Source organism: Schistocerca nitens, chromosome 8 (genome assembly GCF_023898315.1).
Source record: "Schistocerca nitens isolate TAMUIC-IGC-003100 chromosome 8, iqSchNite1.1, whole genome shotgun sequence".
Classification (NCBI taxonomy): Eukaryota; Metazoa; Arthropoda; class Insecta; order Orthoptera; family Acrididae; genus Schistocerca; species Schistocerca nitens.
Window position 1 is genome coordinate 178,565,017 of NC_064621.1, and position 18,806 is coordinate 178,583,822.

The 18,806-nt window shown below is 44.0% G+C and overlaps 1 protein-coding gene across 1 annotated transcript in view; it reads left to right on the forward strand.

The window, feature by feature from the left end:
- The window catches only part of LOC126199356 (probable cytochrome P450 6g2), a 76,874-nt gene that overhangs the window by 33,644 nt on the left and 24,424 nt on the right, over nt 1–18,806 (forward strand). The window contains exons 5-6 of the mRNA XM_049936219.1: nt 2,836–3,043; nt 15,162–15,328. Of these exons, the coding sequence (XP_049792176.1) occupies nt 2,836–3,043; nt 15,162–15,328 (375 nt within the window). The remainder of the gene's footprint in view (nt 1–2,835; nt 3,044–15,161; nt 15,329–18,806) is intronic.

The following is an 18,806-nucleotide window of genomic DNA, read 5'->3' on the forward strand; positions in this document are numbered from 1 at the left end:
TACCAGTGTCAAAAACATTAACCAAACAAAAAAATACGTGCCCTTCGACGCTCTAACATTTACTGTAGGCCGAGTTTCGATTTGTGTAAGCGGTACGAAATAAAAGGGTTTTACGCCTTGCGTGACTCACCCTGTATGTTTGCTGTGTGGGGAAAAAATATTGAACCAGACTGGTACTAACATGAATGTTGACAAGTAGCGTTACAGTAAATTCAGGCTCAGAAAATTCAAAACTTGGCTGTAAGATGCTGCATTGTCTCTAATCTTACGTTACATGACCTCGAATTATTGCCTCATGGCCGTTGTCATAAAAAATAACATCTTCCAGTTGACAGATCGTGTCAAGTTCCTGATAGGTGAAACAGCTGTCAATACTTGTCATTGGTTTCTTTTTTAAAAATGTTTTAACCAAAGTTACTTACCTAAATATCACAAGAACTATAATTTGGCAGGTTACTGGCAACTAACATAAATACAAGCGCAGTAAAGTAACGGTTGGGAGGGGGGGGGGGAGGGGGCGGGTTGTATGATTAGTTGCTCGTTATAAACCTTAGAACTACCGCGCCAAAAATTTCTTCTTATTTTCAGTTTGATCATTGAGAAGGTATTCTTATGTTATATGTGTGTTGATAAAAATTTAAATTTGTTCAAGAATCCTTTGTGAGCAAGATGAAGTGCTTGAAGATTCTGGTCTTTGCTATTTGCAGAACGGCTACGTTGGGTAACATGGTAACATGTATAGCAAAATTGGATATCTGCAGGTTGTTAAGACGGAGTACATCAGTATGCTCTAAGAATCTTGTAGTGAAGTTTCTGTCAGTTTGTCAAATATAGAAGCTTGGACACAAGTTACATATAAGTTTGTACTTGTATTATTACATAGTGTTTGATACTATAAATAATTTTATTTTGTATTTTACTGTTGGTGTAGAAACATTCTTACGTCACATGTCTTAAAGAGGTTGGCAATTAGCTAAAAAACCTTGCCTCAGAAAGGCAGCTTTGCAAAACTGATTTCTTGCTTGTGAGTGGCCGTTCACCAACTGGTTCGTTTAATTCTTTTTTATAAAGTATTTTATGCATTAAAGCAGAATAGTATCTAATACTGGATGTAACTGATTTTATAATTTTTATTTTTAATATATTTTAGTTTTATTAATTAATATACTGAGATTGCAGTTACTTATGGATTTGAAGTATGCCATTTTATGTTGGTCTCGCTGGAGGGAAAGCTTTGAGATGACTCTTGTTTTGGACGTAATTTTATTTTCTAAATTTTTCATTTCACTGGGGCTCTGCAGCTAGCAGAAGTAACACGCTGCCTTATGCAGTAGTGCAGAGTACGTTCGCACCGAATTAGAAGCTGGTTCTCAAGGAATAAATCGTACGGCACAGTAGCGAGCCACTGGAGAGGGGAGAGGTACGCCAACTACAAGGAAAATTTTGGTTGACTACCGATACGTAGGGAAACCATAGGCGTTCCAGAGCGAAACTCAACATTTTGTTTATTAAATATTAGTTACCCGTTTACTTTTGTCATAGCAAATACCACGAGGAGCCTAAGAGTCATCGTATCTATAATGCCACAGTACCACTATGCAGTAATCCAGTTTAATTCGTAGACAAATGAATACTGTTAAGATAGGACGATGTACGAATAGTTGCGAAGTTTTACGAAGTATGCAAGAGATTTCGACTGTGCACCAATCTAGTCAGACGACGATAAGACGTACTCAAAGAGTGTTCTTCTGTAATAGTTGGTTTTACCAAGCTCTCGAATTTCATTAACTTCCTGAGACGAATTGTTTCAGACTGTTTCACTCTAACTGTTTTACGGCGTTCGCTAATAAATGCTTCGTAATGGCATCCCCGGACTTATTTCAAGTAAATTAGCTACCCGCACAACCACTTACAATCGCAAGCCACCTGGTTGCACCTTCAAAAGTATCCAATGCGCTAAAAATAGCTGCTTAGAGAGACATCATCTACAAGAGCTTGTAAGAAAACAGGTAGGAGGAAATCTTACATGCCGAATCATTAAGACAACTCATGAAAGGGTTAACGTAAGTAGCGTAGTCTCGGGTGGTAAGCCTGAGCACTTATACTGAATGTCACCTACACTACTTTCTATGGTGTCGTGGCTCAACCGAGAAACTTTTACGGACGTTTCGCACCGCGAGGGGATCTTTCAATATCTAGTTCACAGTTATTGGCTTTCTGTGACTTTCACAACTATGTTTTTTGTCTTTATTTGAGATTCTAAAATTGAAATAATTAATTCCACTTGGTGTTTCGTGTTCTACAATGACTTGTGTGGTGTCACCGCTAGACACCACACTTGCTAGGTGGTAACTTAAATCGGCCGCGGTCCTGTAGTACATGTCGGACCCGCGTGTCGCCACTGTGTAATCGCAAACCTAGCGCCACCACATGGCAGGTCACAAGACACGGACTAGACCTCGCCCCAGTTGTACGGACGACATAGCTTGCGACCAGACGTACGAAGCTTTCCTCTCACTTGCCGAGAGACAGATAGAATAGCCTTCAGCTTAGTTCATAGCTACGACCTAGCAAGGCGCCATTTGTATCAGTGCTTATAGCGTACTAATATTCAAGAGAGATGTATTCCAACAAGAGAATAAAGTTAAGTATTATACAACTACGTACTTTTCTTTAGTGCATTAATAAGTCTCCTGTTCCAGTACTTCAAGCCCGTCTGCGATAGTTTAGCGTGCACCTAGCTACCTCATTGTGTCTATGCTGTATGAATTAGACACAACAACTTGACTTTTGTGTTGTATCTTATTTAGTACTTATGCTTTATTATTATTTCAGACGGGTTGGAGGCGTGGCGTCTGTGCATGCGGTACACGGCCGACGTGGTTTCGTCGTGTGCGCTGGGCGTCAGAGGACGCGCCCTTGAGGACGAGCACTCGCCTTTACAAAAAATGTTTCAGAAGCTTCTTGAGCCAACCTTCATGACCATTTTGACGTTCTTTGTCATGGCTACGTCACCGAAATTGGCTACGCTTCTCCGTCTAAGGTACTGTTATCATTACTAAAGCTTCTTCGAGAAGCATCTTGAGCGCTCATAAATATCTATCGACATTATTTTCTCTATAATTTCCAAAATCTGTTTGGTATTTGGTCTGACTGGTCTGGAAGATTATTCGTTTCTATTGGCACTCACTGGTGGTGTCTTGTCGGCATGAAATGTGGATTTACTCCCTGAGATGGAACATAGCATTTATGAGGGAGAATAACATTTATGCGGGAGAAACTGCCTCAGATCAGTCTCTGGGCATTCTGAATAGGGCATTCTGTTATTTTCCTAAATAGACTCAAATGGATGACTTGCTGTTTCTTAATCCGACAACAGACCCTTGAAACTTCCTGGCAGATTAAAACTGTGTGCCCGACCGAGACTCGAACTCGGGACCTTCGCCTTTCGCGGGCAAGTGCTCTACCATCTGAACTACCCAAGCACGACTCACGCCCGGTCCTCACAGCCTTACTTCAGCCAGTATCTCGTCTCCTACCTTCCAAACTTTACAGAAGCTCTCCTGCGAGTTCGAGTCTCGGCTGGGCACACAGTTTTAATCTGCCAGGAAGTTTCATATCAGCGCACACTCCGCTGTAGAGTGAAAATCTAATTCTGGTAACATCCCCCAGGCTGTGGCTAAGCCATGTCTCCGCAGTATCCTTTCTTTCAGGAGTGCTAGTTCTGCAAGGTTCGCAGGAGAGCTTCTGTAAAGTTTGGAAGGTAGGAGACGAGATACTGGCAGAAGTAAAGCTGTGATGACCGGGCGTGAGTCGTGCTTCGGTAGCTCAGACGGTAGAGCACTTGCCCGCGAAAGGCAAAGGTCCCGAGTTCGAGTCTCGGTCGGGCACACAGTTTTAATCTGCCAGGAAGTTTCATATCAGCGCACACTCCGCTGCAGAGTAAAAGTCTCGTTCGGGAATAGAACCTTGTTTTCCAGTTCTTCTCCAAGTATACTTGGCCGTCGCCCGTAATGACCTCGACATGACGTTGTCCACTGTAGTTGCTTAAATATTTCAATTTGGTATGCAAGATACCCATCTGCTTCTATCTCGTCACATCTAATGCCATTCATGCCACACTCCAGCTCATCTAATGCACTTTGCTATCGCCATCAATGGTATCGCAAGTGCAGTGGGCCACACAGGCTCTCCGTCACTGTAAGTGGATGACCTTTGCCTCTACTATGTTTCTGCATCAACGCGAACCGCTGAGCGCCAACTTCAGGGGGCTGCCTGGAGAGTCCATGATCGGGCCCTGAATCACGGCTATCAGTTTTAAGCTGCGAAATCACGAGTTACGCGTTTTTGTCGACTCTGGACTGTGCACCCACACCCTGAAATTTATCTTGTTTATCTGGTCCCTTATTATTACTGATGCTTAAGGAATCCAATACGCTGTTTCTTTTTCCCTTTTTTAATAAGATGGTAACGCGTGCTTTAACCATTTCGGTTAATGAATCCTGTAAAACGGATAACAATGACTAAGATTGTTTTACAGCAAAACAATAACAGCGATTGCTATATGTGTCACCTGCGTTTTTGTATACACATGTTATAAGAACAATTTAAAATTACAGCCTGGTAGAAACGATGTAGCTCTTTAAATTTAATGTGGGCATGGTGCCCACCCAGAAGGAATCAATTAAGTATATCAACTTGCAGATGAGGTGGATGATGATGATGATGATGATGATGATGATGATGATGATGATGATGATGATGATGATGATGATATGTTTAAAGGGACTAAACGTCTGTGTCATCAGTCCCTCCTTATCATGAGCGAAACATATATCTATCTCTCTCTCTCTCTCTCTCTCTCTCTCTCTCTCTCTCTCTTCTCAGTGATCACAGGCCCTGTAGACCACGCGCTGCATCAACGATCTGCTCCCACCGCCTTCTATCCCTCGCAGCCTCTCTCCACTCTGCGGAAATTCCTAATGCTGCGAGGTCCTTCTCTATGTCATTTTTCCACCTTGCACGAGGTCGGCCTAATGGTCTTGTTGACTGGAGAGTTCCTTCAAATGCTGTCTTGGTGATTCTGTTGTTTACCATTCTGGTCACATGTCCAGCCCATTGCAGTCTCCTACATTTTAATTTCTGGATGGTAGTGGGTTGCTTCATCAACTGATAAATTTCATTGTTCTTTCGAATTCTCCATATGTCATTCTCCAACACAGGTCCCCAGATTTTTCTCATTACTTTTCTTTCAAAAACATTCAGTTTTTCTCTTTCATTCTTTGTAAGCGTCCAGCTTTCTGAACCGTACAGTACTATGAGGCAGATAATAGTGTTGTATGTCTTCATCTTTGTGGTGATTGACAAAGCTTTACTTTTGAGTGGGTTGATTAGTGAGTACAGACATCTCGACCCTGAGGCTATTCTTTCATTTATATCCATTGTTATGATATTTTTACTGTTGAAACGTGATCCAAGGTATTTAAACTGGAGAACTTTTCTGAATTTAGAATGTTGATCAATTTCAAAGTAAAGATTTGGGTTTATGACTCGACCTATTTCCATATATTAGGTTTTCTCTTGGTTAATCAAAAGCCCAATTTTGCTGGCACTCTGCCTGAGATATCTGTATATGTCTTTCAGTTCTTCTTCAGTTTCACTCAGCAACACTATATCATCTGCATAAGCCAGGAGTTTTACTTCACTGTGTTCGAATCGGAGACCATTGTATAGATGTAAATTACTCTCCCGAACCACTTTCTCTAATGCAAGGTTGAAGACGACACATGAAAGAGCGTCTCCCTGTCGTAAGTCTGTTTTAATTGGAAAGGTGGGGGATATGGATCCTCGGAACTTCACTGCTGCCTGGGAGCCATCCATGCACAGTTGTATCATCCTAATGATTTTACTGGGTATACTAAATTCTCGTAAGGTGTTGTAGAGGCTACTTCTGTGGATACTGTCGTAGCCTCACTGGAAGTCAATGAAGAGACAGTGGATGTTTTTGTTAAATTCCCAGTATTTCTCAAAGATGTGTCGTATAGTAAACAAATTATCAGTTGTGGAGCGATTTGTTCGAAATCCAGCCTGGTAATCTTGAATAATGTTTTCCGCATAAGTTTTAAGTTTTTCCCGAATGGTCATTGACAAGATTTTGTATGTTACGTTCAGCAAACTGAATCCTCTGTAATTTCCACATTCCATTCTGTTTCCTTTCTTGTGTGTGGGACAAATTATTGCAGTTTTCCAATCTTCAGGCAGCGTTTCAGTTTTCCAGATCATTGTGATAAGGTTATAAATTTCTTTGTGTAGTTTGCTTCCACCTTCTTCTAACATCTCTGCTGATGCCTGGTCCTCGCCTGCTGCTTTGTTGTTTTTGAACTTTTGAATGGAGTGGATCACTTCCTGTTCTGTGATTCTACATTCGTCATTATTAATGCTGTCACTCTCAGACATTGCGTAATTGAAGGTTATGTACGAATCAGTGCAATTTAAAATTTGTGAGGAATACTCTTTCCATCTTTCTAGGATACCTTCCAGCTGCGTTAGCATATTTTAATTTTTATCTTTTATGAATAGGTTTTCACTTTGATAACCTCTCTTACTTTCCTTTATATACTGAAACAACTTCTTTGAGTTTCTATTCCTGCTTTCCACTTCTAGTTAGATATTTCCTGTTCTCTGTTCGCAGAACTCTTGCTGTTTCTCTTCTAACCGCATTGAACTTCTCCCTCCTGTCCTCACTCTCTTTATTATGCAACCATAGCATTCTGGCTTCTTTCCTCCTTTCTGCTGCTCTCTGACACTTTTCGTTGAACCATTTCTATTTCTTCGTTTTCTTTTTCTTGCCCAGTGTTTTTTCTTCTGCATCTGTTACTACAGTCTTTATTCTTTCCCAAGCCTTCTCGACACTACTTTCCTCCTCAGCTTCTTGCAATGCTGTAAATCGGTTATTTATTTCAATCACATAGGTTTCTTTAACAGACAGTTCCTTCAGTCGTTCGATGTCTAAATTAGGTTTTGGTGTGGCTTTTGGTTGTTGATTCTAAACCATCTTGATTTTCATCTTTCCTTCAACGAGGAAATGATCCGATCCAATTTCAGCTCCTCTATACGTTCTGACATCTCTTATAAATGAAGTGAAACGTTGATCTGTCAAAACATGGTCAATCTGATTTACTGTTTTACCATCTGGAGAGCACCATTTACTTTTGTAACATGTCACATGTAAAAAGATAAAAAGCGAAAAAAATGGAGACCTGGTTGCTCAAACTACACTCCTGGAAATTGAAATAAGAACACCGTGAATTCATTGTCCCAGGAAGGGGAAACTTTATTGACACATTCCTGGGGTCAGATACATGATCACACTGACAGAACCACAGGCACATAGACACAGGCAACAGAGCATGCACAATGTCGGCACTAGTACAGTGTATATCCACCTTTCGCAGCAATGCAGACTGCTATTCTCCCATGGAGACGATCGTAGAGATGCTGGATGTAGTCCTGTGGAACGGCTTGCCATGCCATTTCCACCTGGCGCCTCAGTTGGTCCAGCGTTCGTGCTGGACGTGCAGACCGCGTGAGACGACGCTTCATCCAGTCCCAAACATGCTCAATGGGGGACAGATCCGGAGATCTTGCTGGCCAGGGTAGTTGACTTACACCTTCTAGAGCACGTTGGGTGGCACGGGATACATGCGGACGTGCATTGTCCTGTTGGAACAGCAAGTTCCCTTGCCGGCCTAGGAATGGTAGAACGATGGGTTCGATGACGGTTTGGATGTACCGTGCACTATTCAGTGTCCCTTCGACGATCACCAGTGGTGTACGGCCAGTGTAGGAGATCGCTCCCCACACCATGATGCCGGGTGTTGGCCCTGTGTGCCTCGGTCGTATGCAGTCCTGATTGTGGCGCTCACCTGCACGGCGCCAAACACGCATACGACCATCATTGGCACCAAGGCAGAAGCGACTCTCATCGCTGAAGACGACACGTCTCCATTGGTCCCTCCATTCACGCCTGTCGCGACACCACTGGAGGCGGGCTGCACGATGTTGGGGCGTGAGCGGAAAACGGCCTAACGGTGTGCGGGACCGTAGCCCAGCTTCATGGAGACGGTTGCGAATGGTCCTCGCCGATACCCCAGGAGCAACAGTGTCCCTAATTTGCTGGGAAGTGGCGGTGCGGTCCCCTACGGCACTGCGTAGGATCCTACGGTCTTGGCGTGCATCCGTGCGTCGCTGCGGTCCGGTCCCAGGTCGACGGGCACGTGCACCTTCCGCCGACCACTGGCGACAACATCGATGTACTGTGGAGACCTCACGCCCCACGTGTTGAGCAATTCGGCGGTACGTCCACCCGGCCTCCCGCATGCCCACTATACGCCCTCGCTCAAAGTCCGTCAACTGCACATACGGTTCACGTCCACGCTGTCGCGGCATGCTACCAGTGTTTGCGATGGAGCTCCGTATGCCACGGCAAACTGGCTGACACTGACGGCGGCGGTGCACAAATGCTGCGCAGCTACTGCCATTCGACGGCCAACACCGCGGTTCCTGGTGTGTCCGCTGTGCCGTGCGTGTGATCATTGCTTGTACAGCCCTCTCGCAGTGTCCGGAGCAAGTATGGTGGGTCTGACACACCGGTGTCAATGTGTTCTTTTTTCCATTTCCAGGAGTGTATATAAGCAAATCAAAGTTTAAAAAAATGTGAAAGTAGCCGTAATACGACAGGTAAAAGAAAACAGAGATAACCCAGGCATTATTTTGCACAGGAGAGTCTAAAGACACAACAAGCCGAGAGGGGAAGAAAATAAACTGCGCTTGCTCGGTGGGTACCCGTCACAGGGAGAGGCTCTCGTCCCCACGACCACCCCTAACATTGGAAGTGGAGGAGTATTAAAGGTTAGAATAAAATCTGCTCTCCCTCTTGAAATGCAACACTTTGGTAGTGGCTGTCACGTCATCCGTATGCACCCCAGGTTGCGAGGTTGGCAATCTGCAAGTGTGCCGCAGATCGGCCAGCAAGGCGCACTCAATGAGAAGACGAGCTATCGTCGATAGACAACTGCAGCTGCAGTGAAGAGGGTCCTCCTGAGGCAAAAGAAACTCGTGGGTAATTCTCGTGTGGCTGTGTCTTTAGCTAGACGGTCGACGAGTTCTTTCCCTGGAATACCTATCTGGCTCGGTGACCAGATGAAGGTCACTGTCTTTCCAGAGCTCTAGAGGTCAGCCAGTAGGTCCTGGACAGCACAGAATTATGCCTTTTAAGCAAATTATGGAATCGCTAGAGATCAGAAAGATCGTCTTGGCGTGGGCGTACCGCAAAGCCTGAGAGATGGCAACCAACTCTGGAGTGTCCACTTGGCAGATAGTGCTTCTCGTATCCCCTTGCATCTGGAAAACTTAACCCACTCTGTCGTTGACTTTCGACTCATCCGTCTAGATGCTTACTGAATTAGAATAATCGTGAAGGACTGAAGGAAACAGGTGTCAGAGAAGGATAGATTCAGCATCATTCTTGGGGCCACAAAAGAGGTCCATCCGTATGACAGGACATGGTATAGCCCACGGGGGATGCCCAGAGGGAGCTCTAGGAACTCAGACTAACGGATACTTCTACATCTACATCCATACTCCGCAAACCACCTACGGTGTATGGCAGAGGGTACTTTGAGTACCTCTATCGGTTCTCCCTTCTATTCCAGTCTCGTATTGCTCGTGGAAAGAAAGATTGTCGATATGCCTCGGTGTGGGCTCTAATCTCTCTGATTTTATCCTCATGGTCTCTTCGCGAGATATACGTAGGAGGGAGCAATATACTGCTTGACTCCTCGGTGAAGGTATGTTCTCGAAACTTCAACAAAAGCCCGTACCGAGCTACTGAGCATCTCTCCTGCAAACTCTTGATCTATCATCTCCGTAACGCTTTCGCGATTAATAAATGATCCTGTAACGAAGCGCGCTGCTCTCCGTTGGATCTTCTCTATCTCTTCTATGAACCCTATCTGGTACGGATCCCACACTGGTGAGCAATATTCAAGCAGTGGCCGAACAAGTGTACTGTAACCTACTTCCTTTGTTTTCGGATTGCATTTGCTTAGGATTATCCAATGAATCTCAGTCTGGCATCTGCTTTACCGACGATCAACTTTATATGATCATTCCATTTTAAATCACTGTTAATGCCTACTTCGCAGCACATTACACTTGTCTACATTGAGATTCAATTGCCATTTCCTGCACCATGCCTCAATTCGTTGCAGATCCTCCTGCATTTCAGTACAATTTTCCATTGTTATCACCTATCGATATACCACAGCATCATCCGCAAAAAGCCTCAGTGAACTTCCGATGTTATCCACAAGGTGATTTACGTATATTGTGAATAGTAACGGTCCCCTGCGGCACACCTGAAATCACTCTTACTTCGGAAGACTTCTCTCCATTGAGAATGACATGCTGCGTTCTGTTATCTAGGAACTCTTCAATCCAATCACACAATTGGTCAGTCCATATGCTCTTACTTTGTTCATTAAACGACTGTGGGGAACTGTATCGAACACCTTGCGGAAGTCAAGGAACACGGCAGCTACCTGGGAACCAGTGTCTATGGCCCTCTGAGTCTCGTGGACGAATAGCGCGAGCTGGGTTTCACACGATCGTCTTTTTCGAAACACATACTGATTCCTACAGAGTAGATTTGTAGTCTCCAGAAAAGTCATTATTCACGAACATAATGTTGTTGTTGTTGTGGTCTTCAGTCCTGAGACTGGTTTGATGCCGCTCTCCATGCTAATCTATCCTGTGCAAGCTTCTTCTTCTGCCAGTACTTACTGCAACCTACATCCTTCTGAATCTGCTTGCTGTATTCATCTCTTGGTCTCCTTCTACGATTTTTACCCTCCACGCTGCCCTCCAATGCTAAATTTGTGATCCCTTGATGCCTCAGAACATGCCCTACCAACCGGTCCCTTCTTCTTGTCAAGTTGTGTCACAAACTCCTCTTCTCCCCTATTCTTTTCAATACCTCCTCATTAGTTACGTGATGTACCCATCTAATCTTCAGCATTCTTCTGTAGCACCACATTTCGAAAGCTTCTATTCTCTTCTTGTCCAAACTAGTTATCGTCCATGTTTCACTTCCATACATGGCTACACTCCATACAAGTACTTTCAGAAGCGACTTCGTGACACTTAAAACTAGACTCGATGTTAACAAATTTCTCTTCTTCATAAACGCTTTCCTTGCCATTGCCAGTCTACATTTTATATCCCCTCTACTTGGACCATCATCAGTTACTTTTCTCCCCAAACAGCAAACCTCCTTTTCTACTTTAAGTGTCTCATTTCCTAATCTAATCCCCTCAGCATCACCCGACTTAATTCGACTACATTCCATGATCCTCGTTTTGCTTTTGTTGATGTTCATCTTATATCCTCCTTTCAAGACACTGTCCATTCCGTTCAACTGCTCTTCCAAGTCCTTTGCTGTCTCTGACAGAATTACAATGTCATCGGCGAACCTCAAAGTTTTTATTTCTTCTCCATGGATTTTAATACCTACTCCGAATTTTTCTTTTGTTTCCTTCACTGCTTGCTCAATATACAGGTTGAATAACATCGGGGAGAGGCTACAACCCTGTCTCACTCCCTTCCCAACCACTGCTTCCCTTTCATGTCCCTCGACTCTTATAACCGCCATCTGGTTTCTGTACAAATTGTAAATAGCATTTTGCTCCCTGTATTTTACCCCTGCCAGCTACAGAATTTGAAAGAGAGTATTCCAGTCAACATTGTCAAAAGCTCTCTCTAAGTCTACAAATGCTAGAAACGTAGGTTTGCCTTCCCTTAATCTAGCTTCTAAGAAAAGTCGTATGGTCAGTATTGCCTCACGTGTTCCAATATTTCTACGGAATCCAAACTGATCTTCCCCAAGTTCGGCTTCTACCAGTTTTTCCATTCGTCTGTAAAGAATTCGCGTTAGTATTTTGCATCCGTGAATTATTAAACTGATTGTTCGGTAATTTTCACATCTGTCAGCACCTGCTTTCTTTGGGATTGGAATTATTATATTCTTCTTGAAGTCTGAGGGTATTTCGCCTGTCTCAAAATGGTTCAAATGGCTCTGAGCACTATGGGACTCAACTGCTGAGGTCATTAGTCCCCTAGAACTTAGAACTAATTAAACCTAACTAACCTAAGGACATCACAAACATCCATGCCCGAGGCAGGATTCGAACCTGCGACCGTAGCGGTCTTGCGGTTCCAGACTGCAGCGCCTTTAACCGCACGGCCACTTCTCGCCTGTCTCATACATCTTGCTCACCAGATGGTAGAGTTTTGTCAGGACTGGCTCTCCCAAGGCCGTCAGTATTTCTAATGGAATGCTGTCTATTCCCGGGGCCTTGTTTCGACTCAGGTCTTTCAGTGCTCTGTCAAACTCTTCCCGCAGAATCGTATCTCCCATTTTATCTTCATCTACATCCTCTTCCATTTCCATAATATTGCCCTCAAGTACATCGCCCTTGTAAAGGCCCTCTATATACTCCTTGCACCTAAGATTTGGAAAGTTTCAACGGCTTCAGGTAACCAGTTCTTCCTTTTTGAAGCGAAGACATTTTTGTACATTTTAACACGAACTGCAGCCTTGTTCAGCGAGAGCGTGCCTCAGCGATAGAAACAGATGATAATCGGACGGAGCCAAGTCTGGAGAATAAGCCGCATGCCCTAGTGTTTCCCAACCGAACGCCGCGATCGTTTCCCTGACCCGTTTTGCTGTGTGTGATGGAGCGTTACCTTGGAGCAATATGACCTTGTGTTGCCTTCTTCCACATTCCGCCCGTTTTTCACGTAATGCTCGACTCAAATCGATCATTTGCTGTTGGTAGCGATCATTGTTAACATTTTCACCAGGTTTTAGCATCTCATAATAGATGACACCATTCTTATCGCACCAGACACGGAACACTGTCTTCTTTTCAAAGCGCTTTGGTTTTGCAGTGTATGTCAATGGTTTGCCTGGACTCACCCACGATTTACGACGCTTAAGATTCTTGGAAGAGCAGTTGAACAGAATGAACAGTGTCTTGAAAGGAGGGCATAAGATGAACATCAACAAAAAGCTAAACGAGGCTAATGGAATGTAGTCGCATTAAATCGGGTGATACCGAGGGAATTATATTAATAAATGAGACACTTAAAGTAGTAGAATGTAGACTGGCAATGGCAAGCAAAGCGTTTCTGAAGAAGAAAAATTTGTTAACATCGAGTATGGAAGTGAAACATGGACGATAAATAGTTTGGACAAGAAGAGAATAGAAGCTTTCGAAATGTGGTGCTACAGAAGAATGCTAAAGATTAGATGGGTAGATCACATAACTAATGAGGAGGTACTGAATAGAATTGGGGAGAAGAGAAATTTGTGGCACAACTTGACTAGAAGAAGGGATCGGTTGATAGGACATGTTCTGAGGCATCAAAGGATCACCAATTTAGTATTGGAGGGCAGCGTCTAGGGAAACCAAGAGATGAACACACTAAGCATATTCAGAAGGATGCAGGTTGCAGTAGGTACTGCGACGTGATGAAGCTTGCACAGGATAGAGTAGCATGGAGAGCTGCATCAAACCTGTCTCTGGACTGAAGACCACAACAACAACAAGATTCTCAAAATATATCCATTTTTCATCATCTGTCACTATTCGATGGAGAAACGACTTTCTTTCGTATTTGGCGAGCAGCATTTCACAAGTGGTCTTTGGGTTTGCTGACTGTCTTTCATTCAGTTCAGGTAGAACCCATTTTTCTATGTTTTGCACCTTTCCCATAGCTTCCAACGGAAGAGAAACGGCTTTCTGCGTCACATTCAGAACTTGTTTTTTGGCATGGCACTCACAGCCCGCTGGAAAGTTGAGAGAAATATATAAATAGCAATGGGGTTTACTTTGAATAAAATATTGTTTATCAGTTTCAAACAACAGACATGCAATGATCGCAACCAAATTCCAGTTTCATACTTCTACACTTGGTGGGTCCTGTCCATTCCATCCGCTGCCTTCGCCGGTTTCGCAGTCGGAGAGTTCTTGTATTTTTGTTATCGCTGCAACCCATGCGGTGCTAGTTGGAAACCGTTATCTCGATTGACCTTGTTATCATGGACTCATATCTCTACGGCCTCTTTAAATGGAATCCCAGAACCCGTTCGCCCTACACAACAGATTTATTTGTTCGAAATCTGACGGTTTTCGTTGAGACTGTGTTCCGCCACTGCAGATTTCTCTGTTTGCTCCAGTGTAGGCGAATGCTCCGTACGTGTTCGGAGCAGCGCTGCGCCATACATCGCTCCTTTTGGCCGATGTACTGGTCGTCGCACTCGCAGCTGATGCTGTAGACTACATGTGTCTGTACTCTTAGTTTACTCTTCACCGAGCCCAGCATATTGTTGATTTTGGCGATGAGCAAAACATGGTTCTAACGTTGCTCTTTTCTAATATCCCAGCAATCTCTGCCGTGGGCGGTCCAGCATACGGAAGGAACGCTAAGCGCATAACGTCTTCTTCACCTACCTCTTCTCTTCTTCTTCTTCTTCTTCTTCTTCTTGCTATATTGCAAAGCGCATCTTCTCTGCTTCTCAGAATAGCCATTCTCGAAGAAAGTTTTTCTTGTCTCGACTGTTAACCCGAGAAGACTTCATCAACGATTACTATTGTCCTTGTACACACTCGTTCCTCGTGTATATCCTTCTTTCCAACCAGATATTCTTTATTTCCCATTATTCTTAGTCGGTGTAGTCTCTCAAAATTTCATTTTCCCAGAACTCGCTATGTTTATTTTGCACACCTATAAATTCTTTTTATATCTGTCTCCATTATTATTATTATTATTATTATTATTATTATTATTATGAGTGCCAACAGCAGCAGGAGTAGAAGTACTGATAGTATAAACTGTATTAGATCATAGTCAGCGTTATTTATTCACACTGTCACTATAGACACTCAAATCATTTTCATGATATTTGTCATATTAAAATTGTTATTTATTTCCTAAGTAAGATGTAAAAATATGCTGTAGGTGTGAAACGATATGACGCCGTTGTTAAGATGTTGTTTCCGACGCCCTTTGAAGTACATGCTGGCGTGCTTATGTCGTAGGTTGATGCCTGTGGAGGTCCATAAGTTCGTGCACAAATTGGTGACGGACACAATCGCCCAGAGAGAAAGTGGAAACGTGCAGCGCAGAGACTACCTGCAGCTGCTGGTTGACCTCAAGACCAAGGGCTACCTCGATAGTGAGGGACAGGTGCTTGCCGATAAGTCGAGTGAGTAACACCCGTAATACAGTCGCAAACGCCTCACGATTTTGCCACGGGAAATGAAACGTTAAACGTATGAGCATTTCTGCATTCCTGCTTTCTACATCCCTTGGAACCGCATTAAGACAGACCAATATCCTTAATATCGGTTTGCTGAAAAATGCTTGAGCATAGTCTAAGTTCCAATATGCGAGGGTCACTCCAAAAGAAATGCACACAATTTTTTTTTAATCCATGTTTTATTCTACATGTTTGAAAGTTTTACAGTGTGTAGATACATCCTTTAGGAACAATATTTTAATTTCTCCACATAATTTCCATCCCTCTCAACTGCCTTACGTCATCTTGGAACCACCGTCTGTATACCCGCACGGTAAAATTCTCGACCAGCCTGTTGGAGCCACTGTTTGGCAGCGTGCACAAGGGAGTCACCATCTTCAAACCTTGTTCCACGAAGAGAGTCTTTCAGTTTCCCAAAGAGATGATAGTCACATGGAGCCAGGTTCAGGACTGTAAAGCGGGTGTTTCAGTGTTGCCCATCCGAGTTTTGAGATCGCTTCCATGGTTTTTTGACTGACATGTGGCCCTGCATTGTCGTCCAACAGCAAAACATCCTGCTTTTGCCGATGTGGTCGAACACGTCTCAGTCGAGCTTGAAGTTTCTTCAGTGTCGTCACAAATGGATCATAATTTATGGTGGTTCCAATTGGCTTGATGTCCACAAGCAAGAGTCGCTCGGAATCGAAAAACACCGTAGCCATAACTTTTCCAGCAGCAGGTGTGGTTTGGAATTTTTTTCCTTGAGTGAATTTGCATGATGTCACTCCATTGATTGCCTCTTCGTCTCTGGTGAAAAATGATGGAGCCATGTTTCATCACCTGTCATAATTCTTCCAAGAAATTCATCTCCACCATTCTCGTATTGTTCCAAAAGTTCGCTGCATACCGTTTTTCTTGTTTCTTTGTGCGCAACTGTCAATATTCTGGGAACCCACCTGGCACAAACCTTTTTTTTAACGCCAACACTTTCAGTATTCTGCAAACACTTCCTTCCCCTATCCCCAACGTAGCGTGACAATTCGTTCAGTGTGATGCGTCTGTCAGCAGTCACCAATTCGTTAACTCTCTGCACATTGTCTGGAGTATGTGCAGTACGAGGCCTGCCGCTCCGAGGACAATCCTCAATATTGCCGTGCCCGCTTTCACCACGTAACCTGCTTGCCCACCGACTGACTGTACTGCGATCGACAGCAGCATCTCCATACACCTTTTTCAACGTCTTTTGGATGTTTCCCACTGTCTCGTTTTCACAGCACAGGAATTCTATGACAGCACCATCTTGAAGACATGCTGTGACGGCGCCACTCACGGGAACAGGTTGAAAACGAGCGGGAAGGATGTATCTACACGCTGTAAGACTTTCTCACATGCAGAATGAAAACTGCATTTTTACAAAAATAGTGTGCATTTCTTTTGGAGTGACCCTCGTAACAAATTTCCTTGAGAAAACAAAGCTACTGTCCAGAGATCAACATATTTAGAAAGCATCATTCGTGAGAAACTCAGCTCCCCCCCCCCCCTTTTCTCGCATGATATCCTGTGAACCACGAATGGAGGGCGACAGGCAGATTCCATATGCCTAGATTCCCGTAAAGCGTTTAATGCGGTGACCCACTCCAAATTGTTGCCGAAGGTTCGAGCTTTTGGAGTAGGTTTACACTTATGTGAGTGACTAGAAGACTTTTCGAGTAGTAGAACCCAGTACGTTGTGATGGACTGCGAGTGTTCATCGGAGCACAGATCTCCTCAAGCCCCAGGGAATTGTTGACAAGACTGCTCTTGTTCTCTGAAGACATAAACGATATCACGGATGGGGTGAGCAGCTGTCTGGAACTGTTTCCTCAGGAAGCTGTATTGTACAGGAAACTCTCGTCGTTGTGTACATCTACATCTACATACATACTCCACAATCCACCATACGGTGCGTGGCGGAGGGTGCCTCGTACCGCAACTAGCATCTTCTCTCCCTGTTCCACTCCCAAAAAGAACGAGGGAAAAATGACTGCCTATATGCTTCCGTAGGAGCCCTAATCTCTCTTATCTTATCTTTTTGGTCTTTCCGCGAAATGTAAGTTGGTGGCAGTAAAATTTTACTGCAGTCAGCTTCAAATGCTGGTTCCCTAAATTTCCTCAGTAGCGATCCACGAAAAGAACGCCTCCTTTCCTCTAGAGACTGCCACCCGAGTTCCTGAAGCATTTTCGTAACACTCGCGTGATGATCAAACCTACTAGTAACAAATCTAGCAGCCCGCCTCTGAATTGCTTCTGTGTCCTCCCTCAATCCGACCTGATATGGATCCCAAACGCTCGAGCAGAATAGGTCGTATTAGTGTTTTATAAGAGGTCTCCTTTACAGATGAACCACATCTTCCCAAAATTCTACCAATGAGCCGAAGACGACTATCCGCCTTCCCCCCTACTGCCATTACATGCTTGTCCCACTTCATATCGCTCTGCAGTGTTACGCCCAAGTATTTAATCGACGTGACTGTGTCAAGCGCTACACTACTAATGGAGTATTCAAACATTACGGGATTCTTTTTCCTATTCATCTGCAATAATTTACATTTATCTATATTTAGAGTTAGCTGCCATTCTTTACACCAATCACAAATCTTGTCCAAGTCATCTTGTATCCTCCTACTGTCACTCAACGACGACACCTTCCCGTACATCACAGCATCATCAGCAAACAGCCGCACATTGCTATCCACCCTATCCAAAAGATAGTTTATGTAGATAGAAAACAACAGCGGACCTACCACACTTCCCTGGAGCACTCCAAATGATACCCTCACCTCCGATGAACACTCACCATTGAGGACAACGTACTGGGTTCTATTACTTAAGAAGTCTTCGAGCCACTCACATACTTGGGAACCAATCCCATATGCTCGTACGTTAGTTAGGAGTCTGCAGTGGGGCACCGAGTCAAACGCTTTCCGGAAGTCAAGGAATATGGCATCCATTTGATACTCTTCATCCATGGTTCGCAAGACATCATGTGAAAAAAGGGCGAGTTGCGTTTCGCAGGTGCGATGCTTTCTAAAGCCGTGCTGATGCATGGACAGCAACTTCTCTGTCTCAAGGAAATTCATGAAGTGAGTGCATGCGGCACTGTTGCTTGTGATGCGTGAGGACGTGAAGGCTCGGTGGCCACTTGGTGCTACTGAAGAAGAGTACAGTATGTGCCAAGGCGGCATCGGACTTCACTTTCTCCCTTCTCCATCATCATCCAGCACGAACCTGAGACCACCCTACACACACACACACATACACACACAGACACAAACACACACACACACACACACACTTATTATAGTCATCTACTCTTATTAGATACGCTTGAACACACACGTCTCTCATTTCGCGAAGAAGAGGTGCCATTGTGCCTTTCTCATTACGCGACTGAACCAATCCTTTC